General features: G+C 31.1%; 2 protein-coding genes across 3 annotated transcripts; both read right to left on the reverse strand.

The window, feature by feature from the left end:
- Positions 1 to 5,067: 5,067 nt before the first annotated feature.
- LOC101507382 (protein DETOXIFICATION 54) lies at positions 5,068 to 9,717 on the reverse strand. The gene is made up of 5 exons (XM_004515048.4): positions 9,545 to 9,717; positions 9,345 to 9,433; positions 8,186 to 9,073; positions 5,419 to 6,021; positions 5,068 to 5,309 (listed from the first exon to the last, which is right to left on the reverse strand). Exons 2-4 carry the CDS (start codon positions 9,399 to 9,401, stop codon positions 5,443 to 5,445), a joined length of 1,524 nt encoding a protein of 507 aa, XP_004515105.1. The 5' UTR covers positions 9,402 to 9,433; positions 9,545 to 9,717; the 3' UTR covers positions 5,068 to 5,309; positions 5,419 to 5,442.
- A 10,258-nt stretch (positions 9,718 to 19,975) lies between these two features.
- LOC101507691 (protein WHAT'S THIS FACTOR 9, mitochondrial) lies at positions 19,976 to 25,217 on the reverse strand. Of its 2 annotated transcripts, XR_012161713.1 has the most exons (3): positions 23,508 to 25,217; positions 21,266 to 22,366; positions 19,976 to 20,409 (listed from the first exon to the last, which is right to left on the reverse strand). XR_012161713.1 is itself a non-coding variant. In XM_004515049.4 (2 exons), exon 1 carries the CDS (start codon positions 25,084 to 25,086, stop codon positions 23,557 to 23,559), a length of 1,530 nt encoding a protein of 509 aa, XP_004515106.1. In that variant the 5' UTR covers positions 25,087 to 25,214; the 3' UTR covers positions 19,976 to 20,409; positions 23,508 to 23,556. The 2 variants fall into 2 exon arrangements, 1 of the variants encoding a protein (XP_004515106.1); XM_004515049.4 differs by lacking the exon at positions 21,266 to 22,366 and having other exon boundaries at positions 23,508 to 25,214.
- Positions 25,218 to 27,643: the final 2,426 nt, after the last annotated feature.

A 27,643-nucleotide genomic window follows, 5' to 3' on the forward strand; every position in this document is an offset into this window, starting at 1 on the left:
ACATGTAATAGTATAAAATAACTGGGAAGAACACGTAAAAAAATATTAAACACCGTATCATATCAAATCACAACCAACAAGAATAATCAAGGTAAAACATTGATACAATCCACAACATCAAGTAACCAATTACACAAATCAAGTAATGTTATGCATGCACATACACTCTATACTCCTCCTCTTTCATTGGTACCATTCTAACTCTGAAGTACTTGGTTAGGAGGCTTGATACTATGCCACCACGCAAGTGGACGGACAATTCAAATTGGCCCTGTCCTCATAGATCCCCTCAACTCAACCCGAGACACATATACGCGACAGTCGAGGTAAACGTGTGTTGCATGGTAGCTCCCGACATTTGGAGTGCTACCTCTAAGTCACTTAGGAATTCCCCACCCGAATACCTCCAAGGTCTAACAATCTTGCCCTAAGGCTCAACAGCAGACCGCCACGATCAGGCTCATTCAGTTGTACTTCCCCATAATCACTAGGCTTGTCAGGCCCTACCTATATGATGACCAAATAATCTATACGTCAAAAATCATCAACAACTACTTTCTCCCCTCGTTGTCCTAGGTTACTTACTCCATTAAGAGAACCATCATTGGCACGGGTCGAATTCGTCACTATTCAATTAAACACAATATGCATTTCATGATATTCATCAAGGTGGTAATATCACAAGTCAAGGAGTACACATCATCATTGCAGATTTCCATAGTCATACATTACATTCAGATTTTATCATCATAATACGCCATCTCAAACAATAAAGGGTCTTCACTCACATATAATAATAATAATAATACTAGATCGTTCACACACATCACATCAATTGTAAGGCAAATAATTACAATTCATCACATTTTATATCATATATCAATATCAAGGATAGATATAAACAAGGCACAAAATGCATCAAATACGCAATTCTACAATAATTCAACTATCACACGATCTTCAAAAATTAAATCAAACAACATCCTATAAAAGTTTCTAATTCACATTTTAACCTCACAAAATTCAAGTTTGCTCATTAGTCAATTATTACTCAAAGGGTTTCTGCCATACGTAGCGAGCCCCAAATGAATTGTGGGAAATACGGTGTTCCCGTTCATCTCACTTAATTTATACTCATGCATTCGAACTCACTTTCACCCCATACCTCAATTTGACGCTTTCATAAGATATAAGGACCATAATGATTTTCAGCAACCATGAGATGTCGACAACACGTCCAAACAAGTCCAAAAGCATCGACGAATTTGCAGAGTCAATGAAACATGGCTGATAATTTTCCCGAGGCATAAAAAAATCAGAATTATATAATTAATAAAAATATTAGGCGAAGAAACATATTCAAAACGTCGTGAACCATGTTATTAGAAAAGGTCTCACCGACGTACTGGGGCGCCGACAGGGTCCAACATCAATTTCACCGAAACACCCAAATGAGTAGTGCTTCTTGAAGGTTTTGACGAGAGGAATCCAAAAATGATGTCAGTTTTTCAAGACGATGAACGTGTTGGCCGGAGTTTGGCAACACAGCCGCGGCGAGGGTGAAAACCCATTTTTTTTAAGTATAACGATTGGCGATTTGAAGCATAGGTAATGGAAGAGGGTGTTTTGTGGAGTCCAAATATGGTCTCAGTTTTCATTGGTGATGGTCGTGGTGGCCGGAATCTTGATCAACAGGTGGTGATGTGATTTTTGGCAAAGAGAAATAGGGCGTTTAAGTTTGCGATTCAAGTTGAAAATGAAAGCAGAGATCACAACTATCACAAATGTGGTCTCGGTTTTGCACAACACCCACTATAACGATCATAACTGAAGAGAGAACATAGAGAAGAAATAGGAATCGCGGCAAGGGTATATACGAAGAAGAAGAAGAAGAAGAAGGCTCAGTCTTCCTTTTCCTTTTTATTATCTTATTTTATGTTTTCATTACTATTATTATTATTATTATTATTATTATTATTATTATTATTATTATTATTATTATTAATTGTTACTCTTGTATATGAACTTAACCCATAAAACACATTTTACTCCTTTCTTCTATTTTATTTTTTTTTTATAAAACCAATAATTAGCAAAATTTAATTTCTTTAATACTTCATTTTTTTAATAAAATTTCATTACTAAAATATTACTAATATTTTGAAACTAATATTTTATAAAATAAAGTGATTAAAATAATTAATCTTTTAAAATACATTAATAACCAAGACTCTCATATTTAAAATAATTACTATGATTACATATTTTTTTCATCCAAATACTCACATTAAAATACTACCATCAGAGAGTATTCAAAATTATAAAACAAATAAATATAACATATAAACTTTATATTAATTACTAAATTATAATAAATATATATAAAATCATAGTATCATAACAAATATATAAAAATATAGGAAATCAATTGCAATTGTACTAGCATCTCAAGATGATTATTTATCAACTAAATAACTAAAAATATAAACCAGTTAGAAAAAATTGAAGTATAACTATGTGTACACTTAACATCATTCAAACTCACAAAACAATATCACATTTACTAGATACATGCATATACAAGTTAAATTGTCTAAAATCTTATTATTTAAATTATTAAACTAAAATAGTATTATTTTTATAAAAATATATAAAATAATATAATATTTGTTATTTATATCACGCATTTAGTCTAATATGTAATTAGTAGATAATAGAAAGGCCATATATAAAGAAAATTAATTCCAAAATTAATCAACATATATTTTAAAATAATTTTAACACCAAATCAATCATTTAAAATTCTACTTAATTAATGAAATAATTTATTATAAAATTTGGGGTGTTACATCACCTATTCAAAATGGCTCTTAGATCTGCAACATTCTTTATATTAAAACAACAACAAACCCTCATATTTTATCTTATTAGTATAAGTATATTTATGATTTATCCCATGTTAAAAAAGAAGCTAGCACACTTATTTTCTTTTGGGCTATCCACTAATATTATATATCATGTGTAACCGTGATGGGCCATCATTAAGTATAAATATATACCACGGTTTTCTACCATGCACCCCATATATATTTGCTGCTCTTCAACCCATGTAAAAATATAATTTTACTTTTTTAATTATTTTTAAAAATTTTAAATTTTTTTACATTTCATTTTTCAATAATGCTACCAACACCTCTCAAATTGCTACTCACACCCCTCAAAATTATAAAAACAAAAACAAAAATACCCAAAATGCCCTTTATCAATGTTACAAATTTATTAACTCATAACTCACATTCATCAACATTCAACCCATCTCATAACTCACATTCATCAACCTTCAACCCATCTCATAACTCACACAAAAAAATCACCATACTTCACTAACCATAACTCATAATCATTAAAAACTTACATCACTCACTCATAATCTACAACGCATGTGGTTAAATCTACATAAAATTGTATGTTTGTTGGTTTGTATTTGAGTTCGTATTTTTTTTCTCCAAATCTGGGGATTTTACGTGAACTCAGTTCACGTAGGTTCTGGTGTTACGTGAACTGAATTCACGTATGGTTTAAAAAAATAAAATTTTCAGAAACTACACAATCGGAATTAACATAAACGTACGTGAACTCAGATTGCGTAATCAATGGAGTTTGAAAATGCAACTCTCAATATGTACGCAATCTGAATTCACGTAAAAGTACGTGAACTCAGATTGCGTAATCAATGGAGTTTGAAAATTCAATCCTCAATATGTACGCAATCTGAATTCACATAAACGTACGTGAACTCAGATTGCGTAATTAAGAAAGTTTGAAAACCCAACAACGTACGTGAACTCAGATCACGTAAATGTATGTAAATTCAGTTCACGTACGTTGTTGGGTTTTGAAAACAGATTCACGTACGTGAACTCAATTCAGGTATGTTTCTGGGTTTCTGAAAATGAGTTTGCGTACGTTTCTGGGTTTAGGGCAGCGAATGTTTTCTTCATCCTCCAAAATGGAAACTCTTTTCCTTCAATTTTCAGGCATTGCATTCATAAAGTGATAAAACGAAACAACATAACACAAACAAACACAACAAAAACAAGCGTTGATTATAACTTACTTGATTCACAACAATGATGGTAACTTAATGAACTTGGTTGATGATAATTGATGAAGATGGTTGAAGAATATAATGATTGACAATGAATATGAAGAATGTGTTGAATATAGAATGAAGAGGAAGAAGATGAGTTATGAAGAAGATGAAATCATGGGAAGGATAATTTGGGCATTTTGATTTTTTTTAATATTTGAGGGGTGTAAGTAGTAATTTAGAGGGTGTTGGTAGCAATATTGAATATTTATTTGGTACCAAGTGTCCTTAAGTAAACTCCACCAAAGATATAGAAAACAAGTCAGTGTGCAGCAAACACGTGTTTGCAATAGTAAAAAATGATTTTGATCTCATATGTAGATGTTTGACTTTTTTAAGAAAACATTTTAAATCTTATAAACATTCTACATTAGAGAAAATTCTAAGCTCAAATTTCTAACTTATGGAGTGTTTGTATATATTTCTTTGTTGGAATTGACAAAATTACACTCATAAATTATTAGAACTTTGCAAAAATTATATAGTTGTATATTTACTTGAGTTTAGATCGACAAGATCACAGTACTTTATTATAACTTTGTTAATTATATTGTAAAACTAAAAATATACTAAATATATATATAACTTATTTTATTTTCAATTTAGTTAATAAAAAAAAAAACTATAGAATTAAATATGTTGTGGGTGGGTTTTATAAATATTAGACTATCGAGTTTAAATGATATTCAATAAAATAAGTCATCTCAAAATCATGTTATAGAAGCCAAATTGAAATACATAGATTACATGGTGAATAAAAAGTCAAACAAGCTATCCCATTTCTCTCACTATTCTTTGTATATAAATTAGTATTTATAGCTATGCAACAAACAAAAATATTTGTTTTGTGGATATGAACGCGAAAAGTATATTAATGAGTTAAATAAATTTAAAAACAACTATAAAAAAACTAGATATATCAAAATAATCATAGATATAGTGTAATGGTGTAAATTTATTTGACATCTTTTACCAAGTATATCACAATAATTTATTGGTTAACATAGTTGATCAAAATGCACATAGCCATGTATAGCTATTTTAAGATAAATAAATGCTTAGAGGAAATATGAAATAATAATATCATCACTAGTTCTCACAACCAAAATGCCAGATTCTCACATCCAAGCTATATCCCATCCAATTAAATTAAATATACCTGTACCTCAAAGGCAAAATTAAAGAAATTATTTAATTAAAATTCAAAATAATTAAATTAAATATAAAATATGATGTTAGAGTAAATAAATGGATTTTGAATACCATACCCAAACAAAAACCTTTTTATATTATCAAATGTCAATTTTGTTCCCATTTCCATACACCAACAAACCCTTGTTTTCCTCATCATCTATCATTTTGTCTTTATTCTTACTTCCGTTCCAATTTCCCATCTCTACCCCTCTTGTTAGCTTCTCTGCCTTCAAAGCCTCTGCTTCCCAATCCGTACGTACCACAACAACATATAGAAGTGATAAAGCACATGCCACCTGCGCAGACAAAAGCCCAAACCAAAGCCCACTAAACCCAATTTTGAACCAAAATGCCAAGCCCACAGCAACCGGTGTACCCACAAAGTAAAATGAACCCAAATTAATGTTAGCACCAATGACGGGCCGTGCCGTGCCACGAAGGATGCCACATCCCGTTGTTTGTGGGCAGTTTCCAAGCTCGCATAGGCCCATGATTGGCATGACCGATGCAACCAAAGCTTTTACGGGCTCATCATTTGTAAACAACGCGGCCCACCCATATCTAAGAATCACAGTCCATGCCACATTGATGAAGCCCATTACGAAAGCACATCCTAATGCAACCATGGCTGCGAGTTTTGCCTTGTATGGTTTACCAGCTCCAAGCTCATTCCCTACCTGCATTTATTACGTTAAATCATTTATATTTTAAAATGCACATAATTTTTTAAAAAAACTTATGTAAATTAATAATAATAATTTTTTCTTTTGAGTAAATGGTGGTGATAACATTTCTTATGTTTTTTTTTCTTCAGGAAATATGAAGAACGATGATACCATTTTCATGCTCATTTTGTATTGCTTATGATTATCATAGCAATTTTTGTCTTTGTTTTATTTTTATTATTTGTTTTACCTTTGTGTTACCTTTGATGGTGATAATATTTGTTTTAATAATAATAATTTTTTCTTTTATTAAATTTAAAGAAACCCGAAAAAACTTTATTATTTACTTTCTTAACTCCATAAATAAATTTTACCCATAAACAGCTTTAAATGGCATGAATATTTATCATCTTTCTGAATTCTCAATAAACTATAAATTTACTCCATCCATAAAATAAAATAAAAATAAATAAAGTGGCAGGTTCTCGTCCAGCTTTAATAAAGATGTAGATTATAAAATATAGAATTCAGATGTAAGAGAAAAAAAATCAAAGATTCGTGGCCTAAACTTTAAACACAATATCGGTATATAATCTCCACAGGTGTACTTGGCATCTGATCGGAGAGAGAAAATGTCAAAGAGAACTACTTTTAACACTAGCTTTTAATTATGACAACCACTATTTTTGTTAATGATCATGCAATATAATTTTTTTTAAGTTACATTCCAAACCGTTGATAAAGTATTTTTTTAATACCGTGGTTATAATTATTTAATAGAATTATCGTGGTTATATAATACGAGCCTATGAGAAAATTAGTTACACAACAAAATTAATAAGATAGTGGGTTAAAATAGTTAAACAATTAAAAATATATATATTTCTGTCTTTTGATCTCCAACAAAACTGTCAATAAAGATAATACATACAATATAATAACATGACATAATAATAATAATAATTTTCTCAAAATAATAATAATAAAAGAGTTTAATTTTTAATAAAATAAAAAAATTTAATCGTTATGTGGTATATGACATCACAACTATTCATGAGAATGACTTCAGAATTAATTTTGATAAATGTCAAATATTTATAACTGATGTAATTGATTAAAAGTATAAAAATTATCTAATATATATAAATTAAATTTTTATTGAGTTTAATTATCATAATACAATAGTAATATAAAAGTTTTACATTATCAACAGATAATAATCATTAAAAAGCATAATTTTAAAGATAATTATAATAAAAATAAATTTTTTAAATAATTTAACAGTTCTAATTAACTGATATAAAAACTTTTTAGTGTTAAAGTATATATCAAATTAAATCCTTGAGTTTATTTTCAACTTAATAAAAAAAGTCATCAAAACCATTTTAGAGAATCCAATTGCAAAACATGCATGGTTGCTACAACCATTTGTCAGAAGAAACAAAAAACTTCCAAGTTAAAACATCTAGTCACTAGTCACATAGAGAATAAAAATCATGCCATCTTAGTATATAATAATAATATCTCTTCGTGTCACCCCACCCAATACCAACTCAAATAAAAAATATTTGAAAGTCAAGACTCTCATCTCAAAATCAACATAAAAAAACAAAAAATAAGACAACTAAAAAAGCTTTTTGCCTTCTAAATAAAAAAGTTAAAATTAAATAAAGGTGAACAATCGTTTATTCTTCTAAAAAAATGCACCATCCAATTAGACCTTCAAAACAAAAAAGTCACATCTAATGCTCATAATAACAAACTCGAGATACAATAGTTTGAAATAAAAATACAAAGAATCTTCTTATCATGTTTTAATTTTAACTAATTAACTAACAAGTATAGAAAAAAATATAAATCAAATATTTTTCTCACCATTTCTTTTGCCATGCAAAAACTTTATTTTCTTTATTTTCAAAAATGTATTTCTCTATCTAGACTCTCATCTTGTCTATTACAAAATAGTTCTCTAAAAAAATTTTGCATCTTATTCTCAGTAAATTTAAAAAAATATAAACTAAAAATGTTTTTAAAAGTAAACAAGAAGCATCCATCAAAAACAGTGATGGAAGGTACATTGTTTCCATGTAGACTACAAATTAGTGTTTATTCATAAATCTTTTAACAATAAAGAATAAAAGTGAAATGTAGAGAAGAGAGAGAGAGAGAAACATACCCTGGCAGAAACACATCCTGCAAGTGCCATGGGGACAGTGTACATCATACTAGTTGTCTGAATCAAAATCCCAGTAGCAGCAACAGCCAAAGTTGGATTTGGTAAATAACCAGCCATAACAGTAACAATCTCATACCACCACCATTCCAAACATATCATAAGACAACTAGGTACAGCTAATTTCATCAACTGTCCTAAACCATCATACACTATCATTAATCCACCATTACCACAACCCCACCTCAACATCATTTCATTTTTTCTAAAAATACAAACATACCCTGCCATTAACACTACCATGTTCATGTTTGTCAAAACAGAAGCCATAGCCACACCTGGTACACCAAGTTCCATCACTACAACCAACAAATAATTCAAAGGAACATGAAAAACAACAGCCACCAATGAACAATACATCATTGGTTTTGTCACTTTTTGTGACCTTAAAAATACCCTCAAAGGTTGCAACAAGGTGTTTGTTAAAAGGTCTGGGAGAGAATAGAAACAGTAAATGGATGCCATTTCAGTTATACTACTGTCTTGTCCCATGAAAAGCATTATTCTTTCAAGATTTATCCATAGAAGACTTATGGGTACAATTGCCATTAAAAGTATGAGAACCATTCTTTGTAATGAAAGGGAAAGAAGTTCCCAATTTTTGCTACCAAAAGCTTGGCTACAAACAGGTTCAAGACCTGATGCAAGACCAACAAGAACAGAATACCCTGTTATGTTTGTGAAACCTATAGACAGTGCACCACCAGCTAGCTCTAAACTACCAAGTCTACCAAGAAACAGAACAGAAACAACTGCTCTCACAAAAACCAACATGTTCATAGCTGTTATTGGTAAAGCCATCCCCCAAAGCTCCTTCAGCTCTTCCACCACCTTGTTATACAAACACAACAATCATAAACTTTATTAAACATATGTATCATTAAACAAAATCTTTCAGTGCATTGCAAAGTTTCTATTACTAGTAGTATAATACAATTTACTGCATGTTTGGTTCTACTTTGAGATTACAAAATCTCTGTAATGTTGTAGAAACTTTATTGTGATTTTGTTAATTTCACTGGTGAAACTTTAGTAGATCAAAGAGTGTATATATATAGTTGGAACAAAAATAGATTTTTTTTTTTTTGCTTTTTAATATTACCTGAGAAGTTGTTGGGAATTTGTGTGAAAAGAAATCATGATCTTTATTATCTTCCATTTTTGTTGTAATCAATACTTATATGTATTTTTCTGCAAAAGAGTAGTGAATCAAACAGTGAGAACCATAAGAGAAAGAAAAAAAAAAGGGTAGACTTTGTTTCAATATAATTAAATAAATAAAAAGAGTAAGCAGCAACAAACCTTTTCTTTGTTATGGTTCTCACTGAACTGGAAAAGGGTAAGGCAAAGAATGTATGAGAAGAAAGAAAGGCTATTTGGGGAAATGAGACATGTAAAGCAACCAACAACAATAAGGCTGAAAACATTTAAAAAAAGGTTACAGTAATAATTACCAATTGCAAAGAACCATAAAACTGATAGTAACAAAAGGTGTATGGAGAATAACAATTTGAATTAAATAATAATGATATGTAACATCACTGCTTTGCATTTTCAAAAAAATAAGTTTACTATTATGCCTTTCTGCTTTCCACACACTATTTTATTATGTGTGTGTTTCAATGGCAAGGTTGAAAAAAGAAATCTTTTTTGGCATGTCAAATACAGTGTCTAATGATTTTTGTACATATTTTTAAAAATGTAAAAGTTGTATGGATAGAGATAATCTCATATACTGTTGAATATAGTATTTGTATTTTGATGTTCGAATAACATACTTCATAAAAAGTAACAAAAAGGTTCATTTGTTGTATATTAAATGTTTGGCAAAATATGCTCAACTACTTTTTTTTTTTAATTGTCAAACACACAAAATTAAAATTTTCATTTTCTAAATTAATTTTCAGCACATGCACTTAAATAAAAGAAAATACATTCAACCATATCAAATATATGCTTTTTAATATTACCTGAGAAGTTGTTGGGAATTTGTGTGAAAAGAAATCATGATCTTTATTATCTTCCATTTTTGTTGTAATCAATACTTATATGTATTTTTCTGCAAAAGAGTAGTGAATCAAACAGTGAGAACCATAAGAGAAAGAAAAAAAAAAGGGTAGACTTTGTTTCAATATAATTAAATAAATAAAAAGAGTAAGCAGCAACAAACCTTTTCTTTGTTATGGTTCTCACTGAACTGGAAAAGGGTAAGGCAAAGAATGTATGAGAAGAAAGAAAGGCTATTTGGGGAAATGAGACATGTAAAGCAACCAACAACAATAAGGCTGAAAACATTTAAAAAAAGGTTACAGTAATAATTACCAATTGCAAAGAACCATAAAACTGATAGTAACAAAAGGTGTATGGAGAATAACAATTTGAATTAAATAATAATGATATGTAACATCACTGCTTTGCATTTTCAAAAAAATAAGTTTACTATTATGCCTTTCTGCTTTCCACACACTATTTTATTATGTGTGTGTTTCAATGGCAAGGTTGAAAAAAGAAATCTTTTTTGGCATGTCAAATACAGTGTCTAATGATTTTTGTACATATTTTTAAAAATGTAAAAGTTGTATGGATAGAGATAATCTCATATACTGTTGAATATAGTATTTGTATTTTGATGTTCGAATAACATACTTCATAAAAAGTAACAAAAAGGTTCATTTGTTGTATATTAAATGTTTGGCAAAATATGCTCAACTACTTTTTTTTTTTAATTGTCAAACACACAAAATTAAAATTTTCATTTTCTAAATTAATTTTCAGCACATGCACTTAAATAAAAGAAAATACATTCAACCATATCAAATATATTCAACTATTTATGCGTTATTAATTAAAGAAAAATGTTGTTGAATGTATTGAGGATGTTCTTTAAGAGAGTAAAATAGTAAATTTTTATTTAAAGATTTAAATACACTTTTAGTCTTTTTATTCTTTATAAGTAATTTTTAATCTTTTTGTTTTTAAAACTAGATTTTGATCTCTTAATTTCGTAACTTGTGTATTTGGATAGTCTCTAACCATTTTCCCTGACGTGGTATACTTATAAATGATATGATAATAATGTGATACAATTTAATTTGTTAAAATAGAATTGTGTTCAAAGTATTCTTTTTTTCTATCATAAATATTAAATTACATTATTTATTAAGAAATGAGTTCATTAAATTTTATCGAATAAAAACTAAAAAAATAAATATTGACTAATGACATGACTTAAATAGTATTCAATTTAATTGTATCACATTGTAATTTAGCATGCAACAATCATAAAAAATAAAGGAGATCAAATTAAATCTCACAAGATGTAAAATAGGGGATTATGATAAAAAAAACAGGGGAACTAAAAATGCGAGAATGTTTAAAAAGTAATCATAGAAACGATGGAACCCACCATTTTTTTGTCTATTTCTATTTAATTGACTATGTTTTTTTGAATACCTAGTATCAATATCATTTATTATTTCTATTTTTTTGTCAATACAATTAACGTTGGAATATGAGAATGTTTAACTCTTTTCAACTTTCTATTAATTATAATTAATATATAATTATTTATTTGAATATTTTATTATTTTATTTATTTTTAAATTTTGTAAAAATTATTAATAGCTAATTTTAAATAATTGACAATTAACTTGTTACATCAATACAATTAACGTTGTCATATCATGTAAATTAAAAGAGGGGTTTATCCACAATGAGTAGGTTAATTAACTTATTGTGTGCGTGTGTGCATGTGTTTCACAAAAAATAATAAAATGTTAACAACTTTTTATTATATTTAAAAGTATTAGTATTTTAAAAAAAAATGTTAGTATTTTACCTAAAAAAAAAACATACGTTAGTATATATAAAAATTTTAAAAATACAAAGTATAACATTTAATATTACAAAATTTAAATAAAAATTTTAATATAATTAAATGACGGACTAGTCACAACCCATATAGTATATTTTAGAAGAGTTCTATCATGCACTCCCCACCTGCACTTCCCACCTCCATTCCTATTGAAAATATCATTTTGCCATTCTTTATTATGTATAAAACACTTAAAAAAATTTATCACTCCATTATTCACCCCATAAATTTTTAAACTTTTCAAATATAAAAAAGTAAGTGTTTTTTTGTTTTACATTTTGGAAACTTTTGTTAAACATGAAAGTTTCGAAACGTCATTTTTCAGAAATTTTAGACATTTTCGAAACTTTTGATAAATATGAAAGTTTCGAAATGTAATTTTACAGGATTTTTTTAAAGTTTTGAAACTTTTAAGAAATCTAAAAATTTCGAAATGTATTTTTCCAGAATTTGTCAAAACTTTCGAAAGTTTTGATTAATTTGAAATCTTCGAAACACAATTTCTCAAATTTTTGAAGGTTTCTATAAGCTCGAAACTTTTGAAACACAAATTTTCAGAAAATATTAAAATCTTCGAAACTTTGAAATTTTCGAAGTAATACAATTTCAAAAAAATTCGAAAATTTTGAAAGTTTCAATTAAAAAATTTATTTTAAAAAATAGATTTATAATATTATTATTAATTAAATTTAATACTCTTTTTGAAATCAGGTATGAGTAGAGTTGATGTTCCTATTTCAAAAACGATTATAGATTCCACAAGAAAATTCACCACCGATCATGTATTATTACTGATAATTCACCACCGATAAATTTTTTATTATAGATATGTATTGATGTTTTATTTGAAACATATTTTGTAGGTATTTCCCTCTTGAGAAACTGTATTTGAATGGGCAAAAAATATTGGAATGCAAAAAAGAATTTTAATTGTTATCATTCGATCAGATAAAGCAACCGGAAAAAGAGGAAGAAAAGACAAATTAATTTGGGATGCGAAAGAGGTGGAAGATATAAATCAAAATCAACATTAACTTGTTCTCACAGGGAAAACTATCCGTTTAAACTCAGATGTATACCGTTGAGTATCGGTGAAGGATGAAAAATTAGTGTTCGTTGTGGAACACACAATCATGATTTACTAGATACTTTAACCGGTCATTCATATTTGGAGCGTTTAAACGAAGAATAGATGAAATTTGTCAATGACATGACAAAGTATAAGCTTGCACTAAGATTCATTTTGAATGCTTTGAAAGAGAGAAATAAAGATAATTTCACAATTCTCAGTCAAATATATAAAGTAAGGAGTACTTATTGATCATCGTTGAGAGATTCGTACACAAAAATACAACATCTGTTGAAGTTAATAAAACAAGAAAATTATGTGCATTGGACAAGAAGACGAGATAATTCAGATGTTCTGAGGGATATATTTTGGACGCATCCTTATTGTATAAACTTGTTAAACACATTTCATTTTGTTTTGATATGTGATAACACATACAAAACAAATAGATATCGGTTACCATTACTTGAAATTGTCGGTGTCCCATCTACTAGTTTGACATTTTCGATTGGGTTTGCTTACTTGGAACAAGAGCAAAAAGATAACTTCATCTAGGTATTTTTAAAGGTAAGACAGTTTTTCGTCTCTGAGAATTTAATTTCTAAAGTTATTGTGACTGATAGAGATCTTGCCATGATGAATGCTATTAGTGTTGTATTTTGTACTTCAATTCATTTTCTATGTTGTTTTCATATTGAAAAAAATGTTGAGGCAAGATGCAAATAATATGTGAAAAAGGATAGACAAGATGAAGTAATGGATTTATGGAAAAAAAATTATATATTCGACTAGTGTGGAGAAATGTGATCGTCACTTGCAACACTTTGAGCTAGTGTGTGCCGATATTATCCTTTTTGTTGATTATGTGAAAGATTTATGGTTGACACCTTACAAAGAAAGCTTTGTCAAGGTTTGGACCAATAGAGTGATACATTTGGAGAACACAACATCTAACAGGTATTTTTAAATTATGATTTATTTTGTTTTAGAAAATGTGATTTACTAATTTATGTGATTTGTTTTAATTTGTGTTATTTAATTTATTTGTAGAGTTGAGTTTGCTGATTGAAGATTGAAAAACATGCTGCAAACTAGTTTTAGTGACTTGTGTAAAAGTTGGGATGCTGTGAATATGATGTTGAAGAACCAAGTATATATCATTAAATTGTCTTTTCAGAAAACCATCCTCGATGTTGAGCACAGATATAATTCACCATTTTTTCAAAGTCTACATCACTGTGTATCAAGGAAATGTTTTAAAAAAATTTGATAAACAGTTAAAGAGGGTGAAGATTGTAGGTATTGACAAAACAAAATGTGGTTGTTCAATTAGAACAACTCATGGATTACCATGTGCTTGTGAGTTGGCAAATTTGCAGATATCTGATAATGTTATCCCTATAGATAACATTCATGTTTTTTTGAAGAAAATTAAGCATTGAGCATGAATTGACGGATGAAGAATCTTTATCAGAATATGACTTTTTAGAAGAGGTGGAAACAAATGTACATAAAGAAACAAGATATTGTTGGTCAAAGGATATTCAGGGCAAAGGTGCGTGAACTTATATTTCTACATACAACATCAATACTTGCACCGCCTGATAAGGTGATAACCAACAGAGCTAGTAAAAAGAAAAGAAAAAAATGGATACTCCTCGTGATCCTTCATATTGGGAGTATGTTGATATCTCTCAAGAATCTGCAAAGCAACTATCTCAACGTTCTACAAATCAATCAGCACAGTGTTCTGCAAGGCAACCATCTCAACGTTTTGCAATTCAATCAGCACAGTGTTTTGCAAGGCAAACATATAAGATACTTTTTCCTACTTCTATACATCAATATATTAAGGACATAATAGATGTTGTGCGTGATGGAAATTGTGGGTTTCGCATAGTTGCAACATTATTAGGTTAGACTGAAGAATCTTGGCATTTAGTTCGAACACAATTGGATAAAGAGATAAATCTACATCAAGACCTTTATTTCAATGTTTTCAATGACAATGTTGAATCAGTGCGGAACTCATTGAAAATTTCAGGATTGAGTGCTCAAGGAAAAGATAAGTGGATGACTATACCAGACTTGGGTTACGTGATAGCAACACGATATAATTTCATATTGATGTTGTTGTCTCATAATCTGAATATGACATTCTTTCCACTAAATAAAACACCATCAAAAGATTCTTCTCTTATCTCTTTACTAGCAATTGGATTCGTCAATGAAAATCATTGGGTACAGATAAAATTTATGATTGGTAGTATTGTTTAATAAATTAATGTTTAATATTTTCTTGTTCAGATGAATTAGTGTTTAATATTTTCTTGTTCATATTAAATTAAAGTTTGATTGTCCTTTGTCACCTACCTCACAAAAATGGAGAGACTTTTGTAGTGAGTGTGTGAAGACGTGGGAAATAGCTTATGCAAGACGTATTAAGCATTGGGAACACATTGATCCATCATTTATCAAATCATCTTGTATTTCATTAAAGCTCAGCTTCTCTACGGTCTCATGTCAATGATGGACCAACATGAACAGAAGATGATGGACCATGTGCAGAAGTAGGTGAACTCGAAGGTGCAGCAACAATAGGTGGAGGGATAATCATAGGATGTAAAACATTTAAGTACCACGTATAGTAGTCTTCAAGTGACGTCTCTAGGAAAAGTCGTTATAGGATATAGGCTCCGAAAGACCGCTATAAATGATCTCATAATAGTTTACCATTCCCAATCTATATTGTTCGGCACCCAAGGAATATCACACGGAATGCACTGAATACGATCAAACTGTCGAAGACATCGCTCTGATAGATATGGGACTAAGACTCCACCACGTCGAAGGTATATGGAGAACAACGGAGTCATGCAAATGAATTATTAGCTCGATCATCATCATATGGTGTAAACACTACATCCTCAAGCAACAAAGCATCAAGTCTCCGCCGATATATCATTAGTCCACCTTCAACGTCCACCTACATGCTCTTGGAATATGTGCAGGAACCGCTCCTCTATCGCCCCCGCTTACAGATCATAGGGAAGTGGTCGTAAATCTAGCACAACACCAAAAATAAATAAATAAATAAATAAATAACACAACTTAATAAATAAATAAATAACATAACATAACTTAATAAATAAATAATTAAATAAATAAATGACATAACTTAATATAAATCATATATCTATAATAGGGTCAAGTAACCTCTGAAATGTCGAGTGTCGTGGACAACTCCATCTCCTAGATTGTCATATAGGAGAACTAATGTCGCAGTATCCCATGAATAGTTCCGACAACGATCTAAATCAATAAACAAACTAACATATTTCGCCTCCACACGTGTATGTGTTTTGTCGACGAAAATAGTGATGTCAACTAATTGCAACAAGTATGTTGTAGTTGCACACTCAAACATGTTAGCTTGAATGAGGCGACTATAGAAATCACGCAACCATTGTAGTCTATATTGCACACATTTATTATAATTAATCTCAACACATGTTTTCCTCTAATGTTGCACCTAAGAACTCATGTGCAAACTCTTGCAGCATTATTAATGTTCATATTCACAGGTGCATCAAAAAATTTACCACGGGGTGAGATGTGAAGAAGAGTTGCGACGTCGTCCAACATGATAGTCATCTCTCCAAATGGAAAATGAAATGAGTTGGTCTCTCTATGCCACCTTTCAACAAAAACAGATGTCAAACCAGCATCAGCCATAGTGAGGTAAGCTTGTAGCATCCCAGATTCCCGAATCCAATGTTGTACAGTGTCTGGCATAGGAACTTCAATAAACTCCTTCAGCTTCAATCCATGAGTAATAACTTTTAACGACCCACGATCATGCGATTAGTTAAAGAACATAACAACAAATACTTATTATAAAATAAATATAATGAAAAATATACTAAATATAATAAATACTTATTCTAAATTAATTAATTAAAATATACCTCCCATTCTCATATCCTCCGACCCACGTGGTGTTCATAATGTGTCAACACACATGTCACCACCGATCCTCCGGAGATTCTGGGTTGCTGATCATGCTCAAGCTTAACATCGTCAGCATCATCATGTGTAGACTCGACATACTGTTTCTCAGCATGCTCAATCTATGTAGGCTTAACAGGCTCAACGACATCATCTTGAACATCCTATCTACAACGACGCTGCCTAAGTAGATGATATGCTTCATTTCGTCGTTTCTTCGATGTTGTAGGTAGAATTATCTCTGGTCCATCACCACTATCACCTTTCACGCTTCGGGCAATGTTGCTAATAATTTAGCGGAAGGCACCTCTCATTCTAGGCACTACAATATATCAATAATAAATAAAAAAATAAAATAAAGAAAACAGAACTTTCAGATTTTTCCAAAATTTTTGGAATTGATTCGGAACTTTTATTGAAGGCCATACTTCCAAACCTATTTCGAAACATTCCATGACTTCCAAAGTTTCGAAACATTTGAAACATTCGAATGTTTCATATTTCTGAAATTCACATTTCGAAAGTTTCAAGTTGTTAGAAAGTTTCGAAGGTTTGAACATTTCGAAAGTTTCATGTTCATAGAAACTTTCGAAAGTTTTAAAAATTCTAGGACAAAATGCACTTCGAAAGTTTCAGTTTGTTATAAACATTTGAAAATTTGTGGGCTTTGGAAAAATTATCATTTTGAAAGTTTCATGTTGATAGAAACTTCCAAACATTTTGGTTTCGAAAGTTTCAAATTTTCGAGGGAGTCTTAATTTTGAGTTTCGAAGATTTCAAATGTTCGAAGGTTCGACTAAAGGGACAAAATGGTATTTTCAATGGGAATGAGGGGGGTGGGAAGTGCAGGTGGGGGTGCATGGTAAAATTCTCATATTTTAGACCCATTTTGTAATAGAGTTTTTTAGCCCAGTCCGAATAAGCTCATAACCCATTAGGCCCAACCCTAAGGCCAAAGCGGGTTGGATAACATGTTTTAACAACTCTACTACATGGTATCATTTTCGGTTTTGCCCAACTAAGCCCAACATGATCCCGATACAATTCTACTCATTTTATCATTGAAATTAATGTTACTAATAATTTTGTTATGGTCTACTCGGGAATAGAGTTTTTTTTAAGAGGAAATTTTGGAGAACTAAATTTATATTTTAAAAAAATTATAAGAATAACATAATATAATAGTCCATTCCTCTCATAACTAGTGTCGCATTAGCAAAACATAATTGTCTAAAAAAGATTGTCGTTTTTAATTTCCAATATAATTTTAAGTTTATTTTCCAATTGTACCTTCTAATTAATACAATATTTATCATTATCAAATTATTATTCTCCACTTTACTCTCTCTAACTCATTTTTTATTTTTACTGCATTTAAATTTCGATAGTGTAATTGGAAACGGAGAAGCAAAAATGAGAGGCAAATGAACATTCACCTAAATTTGACTAAAGATTAGCAGCAACAAAGCAATGGATACCTATCGTCAACTTTTTGGAAGAGAACATAGCAATGCCTAAGCCTAGAGAGGACCAGGTTCCAACTGAGGTTGCGTTATATGATCCCGCTTCCCAAGGTTTATTTCATCTTCATATGAAAGCGATGACTAGACATACAAGTTTTGTATATATGTCCTCTTGTATTTTTTGTCAACATCATATATATATATATATATATATATATATATATATATATATATATACCTCTTGTCATTTCGTTAGACATGTTTGTCAACATACAAGTTTTTTTATCTTATATATTTTATGTTGAGTATCATAGTTTCATGTGACATCTGTTTGTAGCCACAAACAACTTACTGTATAACAGAGGCGGATATTCTCGGGAGCGAGGGGCAACAACAATCCCTGTATTTTTTTTTTTTTATAAATAATAATCATAGATTATTAAAATAATATTCCCTATATTTTGTATCTTCACACTTTTATAGTTTCGAGAAATTGACATAGCCTCTTCCTTGAGTTTCATTAAATTTTCCACATTTTTTACAGCTTTCCTTTTTTCTACTTAAATAATTTTTCTCTATAAATATACAAATAAAACAATACAAACAAAGCAAACATGTTCTTGTCATCCATAATTTTCTTATCTTTACCTCAATATAAATAGATTATTCAATTGTTTTTAAATCACAATCCAAGTAGCTAATCATATTAGAAATTATGCAATTGAAGAGATAAAATATAATAAAATTAATACAAAAAGCTATATATAGATAAAAAAAATCGTAAAATAGATATATTTTATTTGATTTAATTGTGTAATGTTCTAAAAACTTGTGTGAATTGTATGACTTGTGAAAATTGTGTGACTTGCAAAAATTGTAAAACTTGTGAGAGATAGGTCGGCTCCCCCTATATTTTTTTGCAAGATCTTTTTATATATAAAGTTCCTTTTATTCATTGTTTGGTTTAAACTTAGTTGCTTATTTATGTATTCAAAATTAATTAAATAGGCTTCACAAATAGAACGTCGGGCAGGGGCATCTCAAACTCTACCAAGCATTACCCGTTATTATTTTCCGTGTTTATAAATCTTATGCATTATATGAAACCCAAAGACATTGTCATGCAAAGTAACTAATTATCCGATGCTCGGCTCAAGGGAACAACATAATTGTCTTGCGCCTCACACCTTATTTCACGAAGGCAAAAACAACTCCCACTTATAATCACATTTTGCATTTTGAACTATGACGCAGCTAGTGAAATTCTAACTAAAACGCGTCTATTGTTCATTGAAAATAAAATGTCTAAGTCATTTGAATTGCTTTAGGGTCAAAAAGAAATTTAATTGAGTGATTGCTTTATGCCATTATGCTGCTTACACAGTCATTACAATTTCAAATGTCTTCAACCAACAATTACAATTTATCTTTTTAATACATTTTTCTCTATTTATCTTCACAATTTTTTGAAATATATTCTCAAAAAAAAGATCATAATTTTGCATATCAAAATACTCAGATAATTTTACCTAATAAGATCACTATTCCTAGGGACAGCTCCGACTCGACCATATCCAACATAAGATAATTAATTATCTGATCACCCAGAAATCATTGGACATGAAATGGTTGCAAACGTTAATTCATCCATTAATTGACATGCAAAATGCAAACTTGAAAGTTGTCTGGTGTTAGTGTTACACTTGAGTATGACAGGCAGAAGAGAACATCTGAACATCCTCCAATTGCCTTTCTGTGAATCAAATGAAACAAACTGAATTAGAAAAAACAATTCAAAAAAAAAAAAAACAGCAAAACAAACATAAAAACACAACAAATGAACAAAAGACAAAGAAGGATGTTGGAAATGAATGCAAGCTCGAAACAATGTTGTCAAATAGCGGCCCTATATTATTGTAGATTTTGATGAATCAACTATGAAAACCGCAACGCAATCCTAGTTTTGCTGTAAGACAATAGTGGCCATTATTCCAATTTTTACTAGCCAAAATAGCACGAAAAAAAAGGAGAATTTTAGGGTTTTTTAAAATACTAAAACTGAAGATTTTGCATGAGTGCCAAACATGACCTATTTTTATAAAGGAAAAACTTAACAGTGAGTGAGTATTACTCCTACATTCACTTTAATACATACACCTTTCAAATATGTAAGCTATGCTATGGCTCCATTCTCTTTTTTATTTATCTGCAAAATGCCTTTTTTAATATATATTTTTTACTTATTTCGACCTCTGCTATTTGACTACAACCCGATCTGCTATTTCACATGGCGGATTTTTGGTGTTTTGCTATTTTCGGCAATCTGCTATTGATAACACTGACTCGAAACCCTAACATAGTCTGTCATGGCTGGACAAATATGTGTCTCATACTCCACTTTACTACTTATGTTCAGCAACTTGAACTTCTAACCAAAATATTGCATAACTATAAAAATATTGTATAGGTGACCCTGGGTACACAACTGACAAGAAAACCAACATTTGAAATATAAAACTTTCAGAATAATTATTAGTAGTATTTGCTTATGGTCATGGGGTCAATTATATGATTCCAAAAATTATAATAGCTAGAGAGAAATAGGTTACGGATTATAATCTGACACTTCTAGTTTCTCAAGTTCCTTGTATAATGTTTCTGAGTTTTTCTTGACAGGATGTGCCCAGGACAACTCAAAAGTAACAACTCTTCTCCCAGATTAGGTGCACATACAAAGCCAAAAGATGTTTAAATCTCAATAGGAACTCCAAGTTTATCAGATGCGTCCTGCTTGCCTGCAGTTCGGATCCCCTGCATTCACACAGTTGGACTTCGAAAAATGTTTGATCAAATATTAGACGGTTCATATTTAAGCTCGATATTTTCAATTACAAAATAAAAATTAAAATCTGCATTATTTGGGGCCTCTGATCAAGATCGGACGACCACCAATGTCCTTGACAGCATGACTGCAGGAAAATCCCGACTGGAGTAAATCCAAACTCAAGTTTATCAGCTTTCCTATATCCTTTTCAGACTTTTTACTTCTCACATCTGGACGTGTAACAAATTCAAGTATGGTATCCATCTTTGAATACACACAGTGAATGCATGAAAATACAATCACCAAGAGACAAGCAGATGAAACTAATGAAGCAAGAATACACGTCAATCGGTACTAGGGCTCTTAACCCTGAAACTTCCCTAGTCATTACGCACAGAACAAGGGAATCAAGAATAAGGAAGGAGAGATAGGGAGGCTTACAACGCTGTACCAAACAGGCACATAATGTAACTGTCGTTGTATTGTTATGTAACTGCCATGTAAACTTCTAAATAAATAGAGAATAGGAGGAGCAGAGATAGGGAGGGTTTTGTTTGGTTAAGGGTAGGTTGGCCGAGACTAGGCTATTTCCCATTTGAATTACAACAATTTGTAATCCTTTCTGCACTTGTATTCAATTATGCAGTTTGTTATTCATAATACAAGTTCTATTAATTATATCTTGCTTTTATCTCTATCATATCTACCAATTCTATCACTCCCTCATTCTTTGAAGTATTTCCTCCTTCAGTTGTTGCATCATCATTTGCAACCTATCCTTGGTTCTAGCTACCACCATTCTAGAGCTTCCATTCGCCATTCCATCTTCTTTTTTACCGTGAAAAATACCAGCCTCACTTGCTCTAACATCAGCTGATAGGATAACCTGACATTGAGAGAAAAGATTGAAGGAAATATAATTTCTATTAGAGAACTCCTCTAGGACCAACCCTTCCAACCATGAACATGGCTCCATCTCTGATGAGGAATACCATATTTGCAAGCACTTAAACTTAGGGATGAGCAAAATTTCTTTATATTGGAGTTGAGAGGGATTGACAATTGAAATAGATTTAGGGATGTATTCATTAGCAAATTAGGTTCCGTAGAAGATAACTTCAACAATTTCGTCATTAAGTGGGAGACAATGGGGACAAGAAGGCTTAGAATTACATGAGCCAGCAAGCAAATCAACAAAGGAAGGATGTGGATTATTAGGTCTGAGAATAAGCATTTCTGAAAATTCAGCCTTAAAATGGTGTGTTTTGCTACTTGCTAGCATTTCTCCTTAAACTGATATTGTGCCTTGCACCAAATGCAAGTCAATTGCCTAATCTTATCTGAAACCTTGAAAATACTATTACTACGCTCCAAGTCCCAACCAAGAGCATGAAGGAGTAGCCAAGATCACTTTTGCAATAAAAAATAAAAACTCAGCTTCCCAATTACTATGAAAACCGCATTAAGCTGGTCACCAACAATTAATTCAAGAAACTAGTATTCAACCAACCAAGGAAGCATGCATACTTAGAAGTTGAAACCAGTAATTGTCATGACTTTTAACCCTTTCTCGAGATGGTCGGTTATCTTTAATTTAATTAATCAAAGGTCTAACACATTCTAATGTCTAACTACTTCTGTTGAACCCTTCACATACACTTTGTTACATTTCATGACTATTTTCTTCAATTTTTTGAGCTTTTGTAAACCAGTATACATGAGAATAGTGTACTATAGTAAATTTATTCATCTAATTTATAGTAAGAAGATCAATGATAGCATTTCATTATATTTACAATTACTCATGCTAATTTTTACAGTATTTTCCCCCTTATTTAATTTCTGATTTGTGTTTTTTTCTTAATTACGGATCTTGAAGTCATGATTTTTAGCAGCCAACATTCCCAAAACAGAAGGTCTAACAATGTATTGCTAGAAACTGAACACAACAGCAAAAAGTGAATCAACGAATTGGAAACCTAGAAACAGAACATAACAAAAAAGGATCAATAGGAGGAACAACCAACCTGCATACTAGTTGAGAAACAAATGAATCTCCACTAAACAAGATTATTCTTAATTGTTAATGTCTCCCCCCCTTCTTTTATAGGACCTTGTTCGTTCTGATGAACTCTTCACATCTTTACGTTCACCCCGCGTTTGTATTCTTTTCGAAACTTCTGATGGACTTTTCTCCCAGGTTTTCCGCCTAAGCTTCCTGTCCGATCTCGATCTCTCACCACGAGAATCTCTCAAAGGCTTTTTAACACCTAACTTCATCTCCACAAAGTTTCTTCCCCTTTTATCACCAGAATTTCTTCGAGTATCTCCAGAACACTCCTCTTCCTCATCAACAGTTTCACTATCATCATCACTTTCATCATCAGACCACTCACAACTCCCTTCTTTTCCCTCGTCCTCCCCACTTTTCTCACCACGCTCGTCCTCCCCTTCCTTTCCTTCACAATCTTTAACATTATCAGACTCTTTTGCGCTTCTTTGTTCTTGCACAACCTTATTCGTTTTGCTACCATCTTCCTTAACAGTATTCATGAGATGAATATACATCCTCCTAAACTCCATCGCCTGATTATCCTCGACAAGCAAACCCCTCTTATAACCCTCCCTCAAAACCACAGTATAAGTTCTATTCTTACTAGACATATAAAATATACCAGGATGCTGCAACATCGCCCTCTTAAACCTCGACGCTAAACCTAACCACTCACCAATTACCAATATATTCTCTTTGTCAGTCTTCTTCGAAACCAAAAGGTGAAGAATCTCATGTAAAACACCAACAACCCATCTATCAGACTCATCACTAGATGCCTGAAGATGAGCAGCATTTTCATAAGGTGACACATAAGGCAATTTGTTCCAATCTCTCAACCATCTCTCATAATTTTTATCCATCTCGAAACCCGTCGAAAACTGCAACGGAAAAGCTAATCCATTATCATTCCCTTTATTACTACCACTTTGTTTCTTCTCCAAAACTGAAACAGCATGATCCTTGCTCCAACAAACTAACTCCAAAACGGCGTTAAATCCAACACCAACTACTCGAAAGTAGTCCGGAAATTCAGGAATCATTTTTAAGACGTAGTCATGAGGAAGTCCGAGGTCCCACCTAAGGGATTCAATGACTCTTAATGGAATCTTATGAATTTTTGAAATCATTAAAAGCTTTAAAAGACGGATAGCGACTTGGTGTTTGAAATTGTCGCTGTTATACATTAATTGTTCTTCGACGTCGAGTTTTAGGGCTTCTGGTGTGAGCTTGATGTGAGGTTGGAAGCCGTTGAGATGGAAAACTTCGAAGACGGAAGGATATTTGCGGACGAAATCCATAGGACGGAAGGGAAGTTGGAGGGATTCTTTGATTGCGGAAACTGGGAGGGATTTTGCAGGTTCGAGTTTGATGAGGTTTCTGAGGGTTAGTAATGGTTTGAGATTCTTTTCTCTTTCGACGGCGTGGTCAAGGCCACGGTCTCTGACGAGGGCGAAGTTGCCATCGAATAAGAATCGGAGGTGGAGGCGGTGGGGAGGAGGAGGGACGGTGGTGGTGGTGGTGGTTCGGTGTAAGAGGGTGATGAACCGCATTGCTATGTTTCTTCTAGCTAGTAAATGTGGAACGAAAAGGTTGAGTGGGTGTTTTGTGAATTTGGGGGTTTGCTTTTGGTTACTTTAGGGTTTTAGGTTTACTATTTTTTTTTTCTTCACTTTAATTACAATATTTTAAGATTGTATATAATTTCTATCTCATACTTCTTGCTGCTGCTCCTTAGTCGATTAAATATTCCGTATCATTATTTCATTTGAGGAGACAAAGTGTTGTCTTAGCCATGCATTATATGGATAATTGGTGTTGTAAGTGAAAAAATGTGGTTTCTACGTTTCTTTAAAACAACTTAAAATAGAAAATTGGATTTCGTACTTCCATTTGGATTTATACCCCAAAAATATTAAAAATTTAAATTTGTCATTTTAAATTTTATTACTCTAAAATTTTACTCCTAATCAAAATTTCTAAAAATTTAAGTCCATTATTTATACGAAATTTTATGCCCCGTAGTTACTTTATTCTACCGAAAATTTGTGCCTTGAAATTTTCAGTGGTTAATTTTACTCTACGAAAATTTCAATAATTTAAAATTTCTGATACATATTATTATTATTATTATTTTAACTTTTTTTTTTGAAGTATGGATAAAAAAACACTATTATGTATAGATTTGACTAAAACATTCACAATTGATCAAATTTTTGAGTCGCGAGAAGTTGTCATATCTTGGACAAGAGATATTGGCCACAAAATTGAGTAGCTGTTATCATTACTCGTTTTGACATAAAACTCGGAAAGAGAAGAAGGAAGTCAAAATTAATTATTGGTTGTGATAGAAGGAAAAATATAAGTCAAATAAAAGTAACTCAGGGACTTCAATTAAACGGTGTGGTCGTCCATTTAAATTTAGAGCGAGACCATTGAAAAATGTTGAGGGGTTAATTATTAGTTTAACGTGTGAACTTCACAACCATGAGTTAGTGGTTACTTTTGAGAATAATGCATGTGTGGGATGCTTAAAAGAAGAAAATAAGAAACATGTTGACGAGCTGACAAAGTATCATGTTGCACCGAGACACATCTTGTTATCTTTGTGAGATTAAGATAAGTAGAATGTGACTAATATCTCTCAAATTTATAAGCAACGAAACACATACAAGAAGAATTTGAAAGAATTTAGAATTGATATGCAACATTTGTTGAAGTTACTTGAAGTTGAGAAGTATGTTTGTTGGAGTAGGACTCGTGAAGACTTCAATGTTGTGAGGGACATGTTTTGGATGCACCTATATTCCTTAACTTTGTTGAACATGTTCTCTCTTGTATTAATCATGGATAACACCTACAAAACTAACAAGTATAGGTTACTATTGTTTGAAATTGTTGGTGTAACTTTAACTCAGTTGACATTCAATGATCATTTGCTTATATGGATTGTGAGCGTCAAGAAAAAATTTGTTGGGCATTGGAGAAGTTAAAAAAGTTGTTTGTTTCAAATACCTTATTTCTTCAGGTGATCATCACTAACAAAGAACTTGTTTTAATGAATGAAATTGAAGTTGTATTTCTATCTTCAACAAATTTACTTTGTCAACTTCATATCAACAAAAATGTTAAAGCCAAAGGCAAAAAATATATACTAAAGAAAGATATGCAGGAACCCATTTTAGAATTGTGGAGAAAAATTATTTATTATTCTGAAGAGAAGCAGTATGAGGAAATTTTGCAAATATTTTAGCAAACATGTGTCGATAATATTATTTTATTTGATTACGTCCGAGCCACATGGTTGACTCATCACAAGGAAAGATTTGGTGAAGCATGAATCAATCGAGTGTTGCATCTAGGAAATACTACGACTAATAGGCACGTCATTAAAACTTTGCATTTTGTTTTATATTTATGCTTATATAGGATTAAACATGCATGATAGAATTATTATTGAAATAATATCAAATCTTTTTTATGTTTGAATGCTCATTGATCATCGAATAGATTTTTGGAACATAGTAAAGGAGATTTCTCAAAGACATGAGATGATATGAATGACATGTTGAATGTAAGACCCGTAATTTTAAAGTACCATTTATGTATTTTTGGCGTATTTTGGATTTTGGCTCGGAGGCTTTTGAGCCAAAGTTAATAATATTTTGGAGTTTTATAATCAAAAAGATATTTCGATGCCAATTAGAATTTCTCGTCGATAAATAAATTGAATTTAACTGCGGTAAATACTTTACGGAGAATTTAAGGCGTTTCGGGTGAAACGGTAATTTAATAAATATCTAGATTTTGAGATATTTGTTAAGTTATATTTATTATATATATATATGTTTGCTTGGAGGGAAAAAGAAAGGAAAACTAGAAGGAAGGAAAAGAAAAAGAAAATAGTATATAAAGGAAGGAAGGAAAAAGGAAGAAAGGAAAAACAAAGGAAAGAAATAGAAAGGAAGGAAAATCTTCAATTCCTTCTTCTTCCTCTGAAAACTCACGCAAGGAACCAAGAAAATTCATCCTTCTCCATTTTTCGTTTTCGTTGCTTCCTTTTCTTCAAAACTAGTGACCCAGGTTGGGTGAGAGTTAGATCAAGGTTTT

The sequence above is a fragment of the Cicer arietinum genome, chromosome 8, assembly GCF_000331145.2.
Source record: "Cicer arietinum cultivar CDC Frontier isolate Library 1 chromosome 8, Cicar.CDCFrontier_v2.0, whole genome shotgun sequence".
NCBI lineage: Eukaryota > Viridiplantae > Streptophyta > Magnoliopsida > Fabales > Fabaceae > Cicer > Cicer arietinum.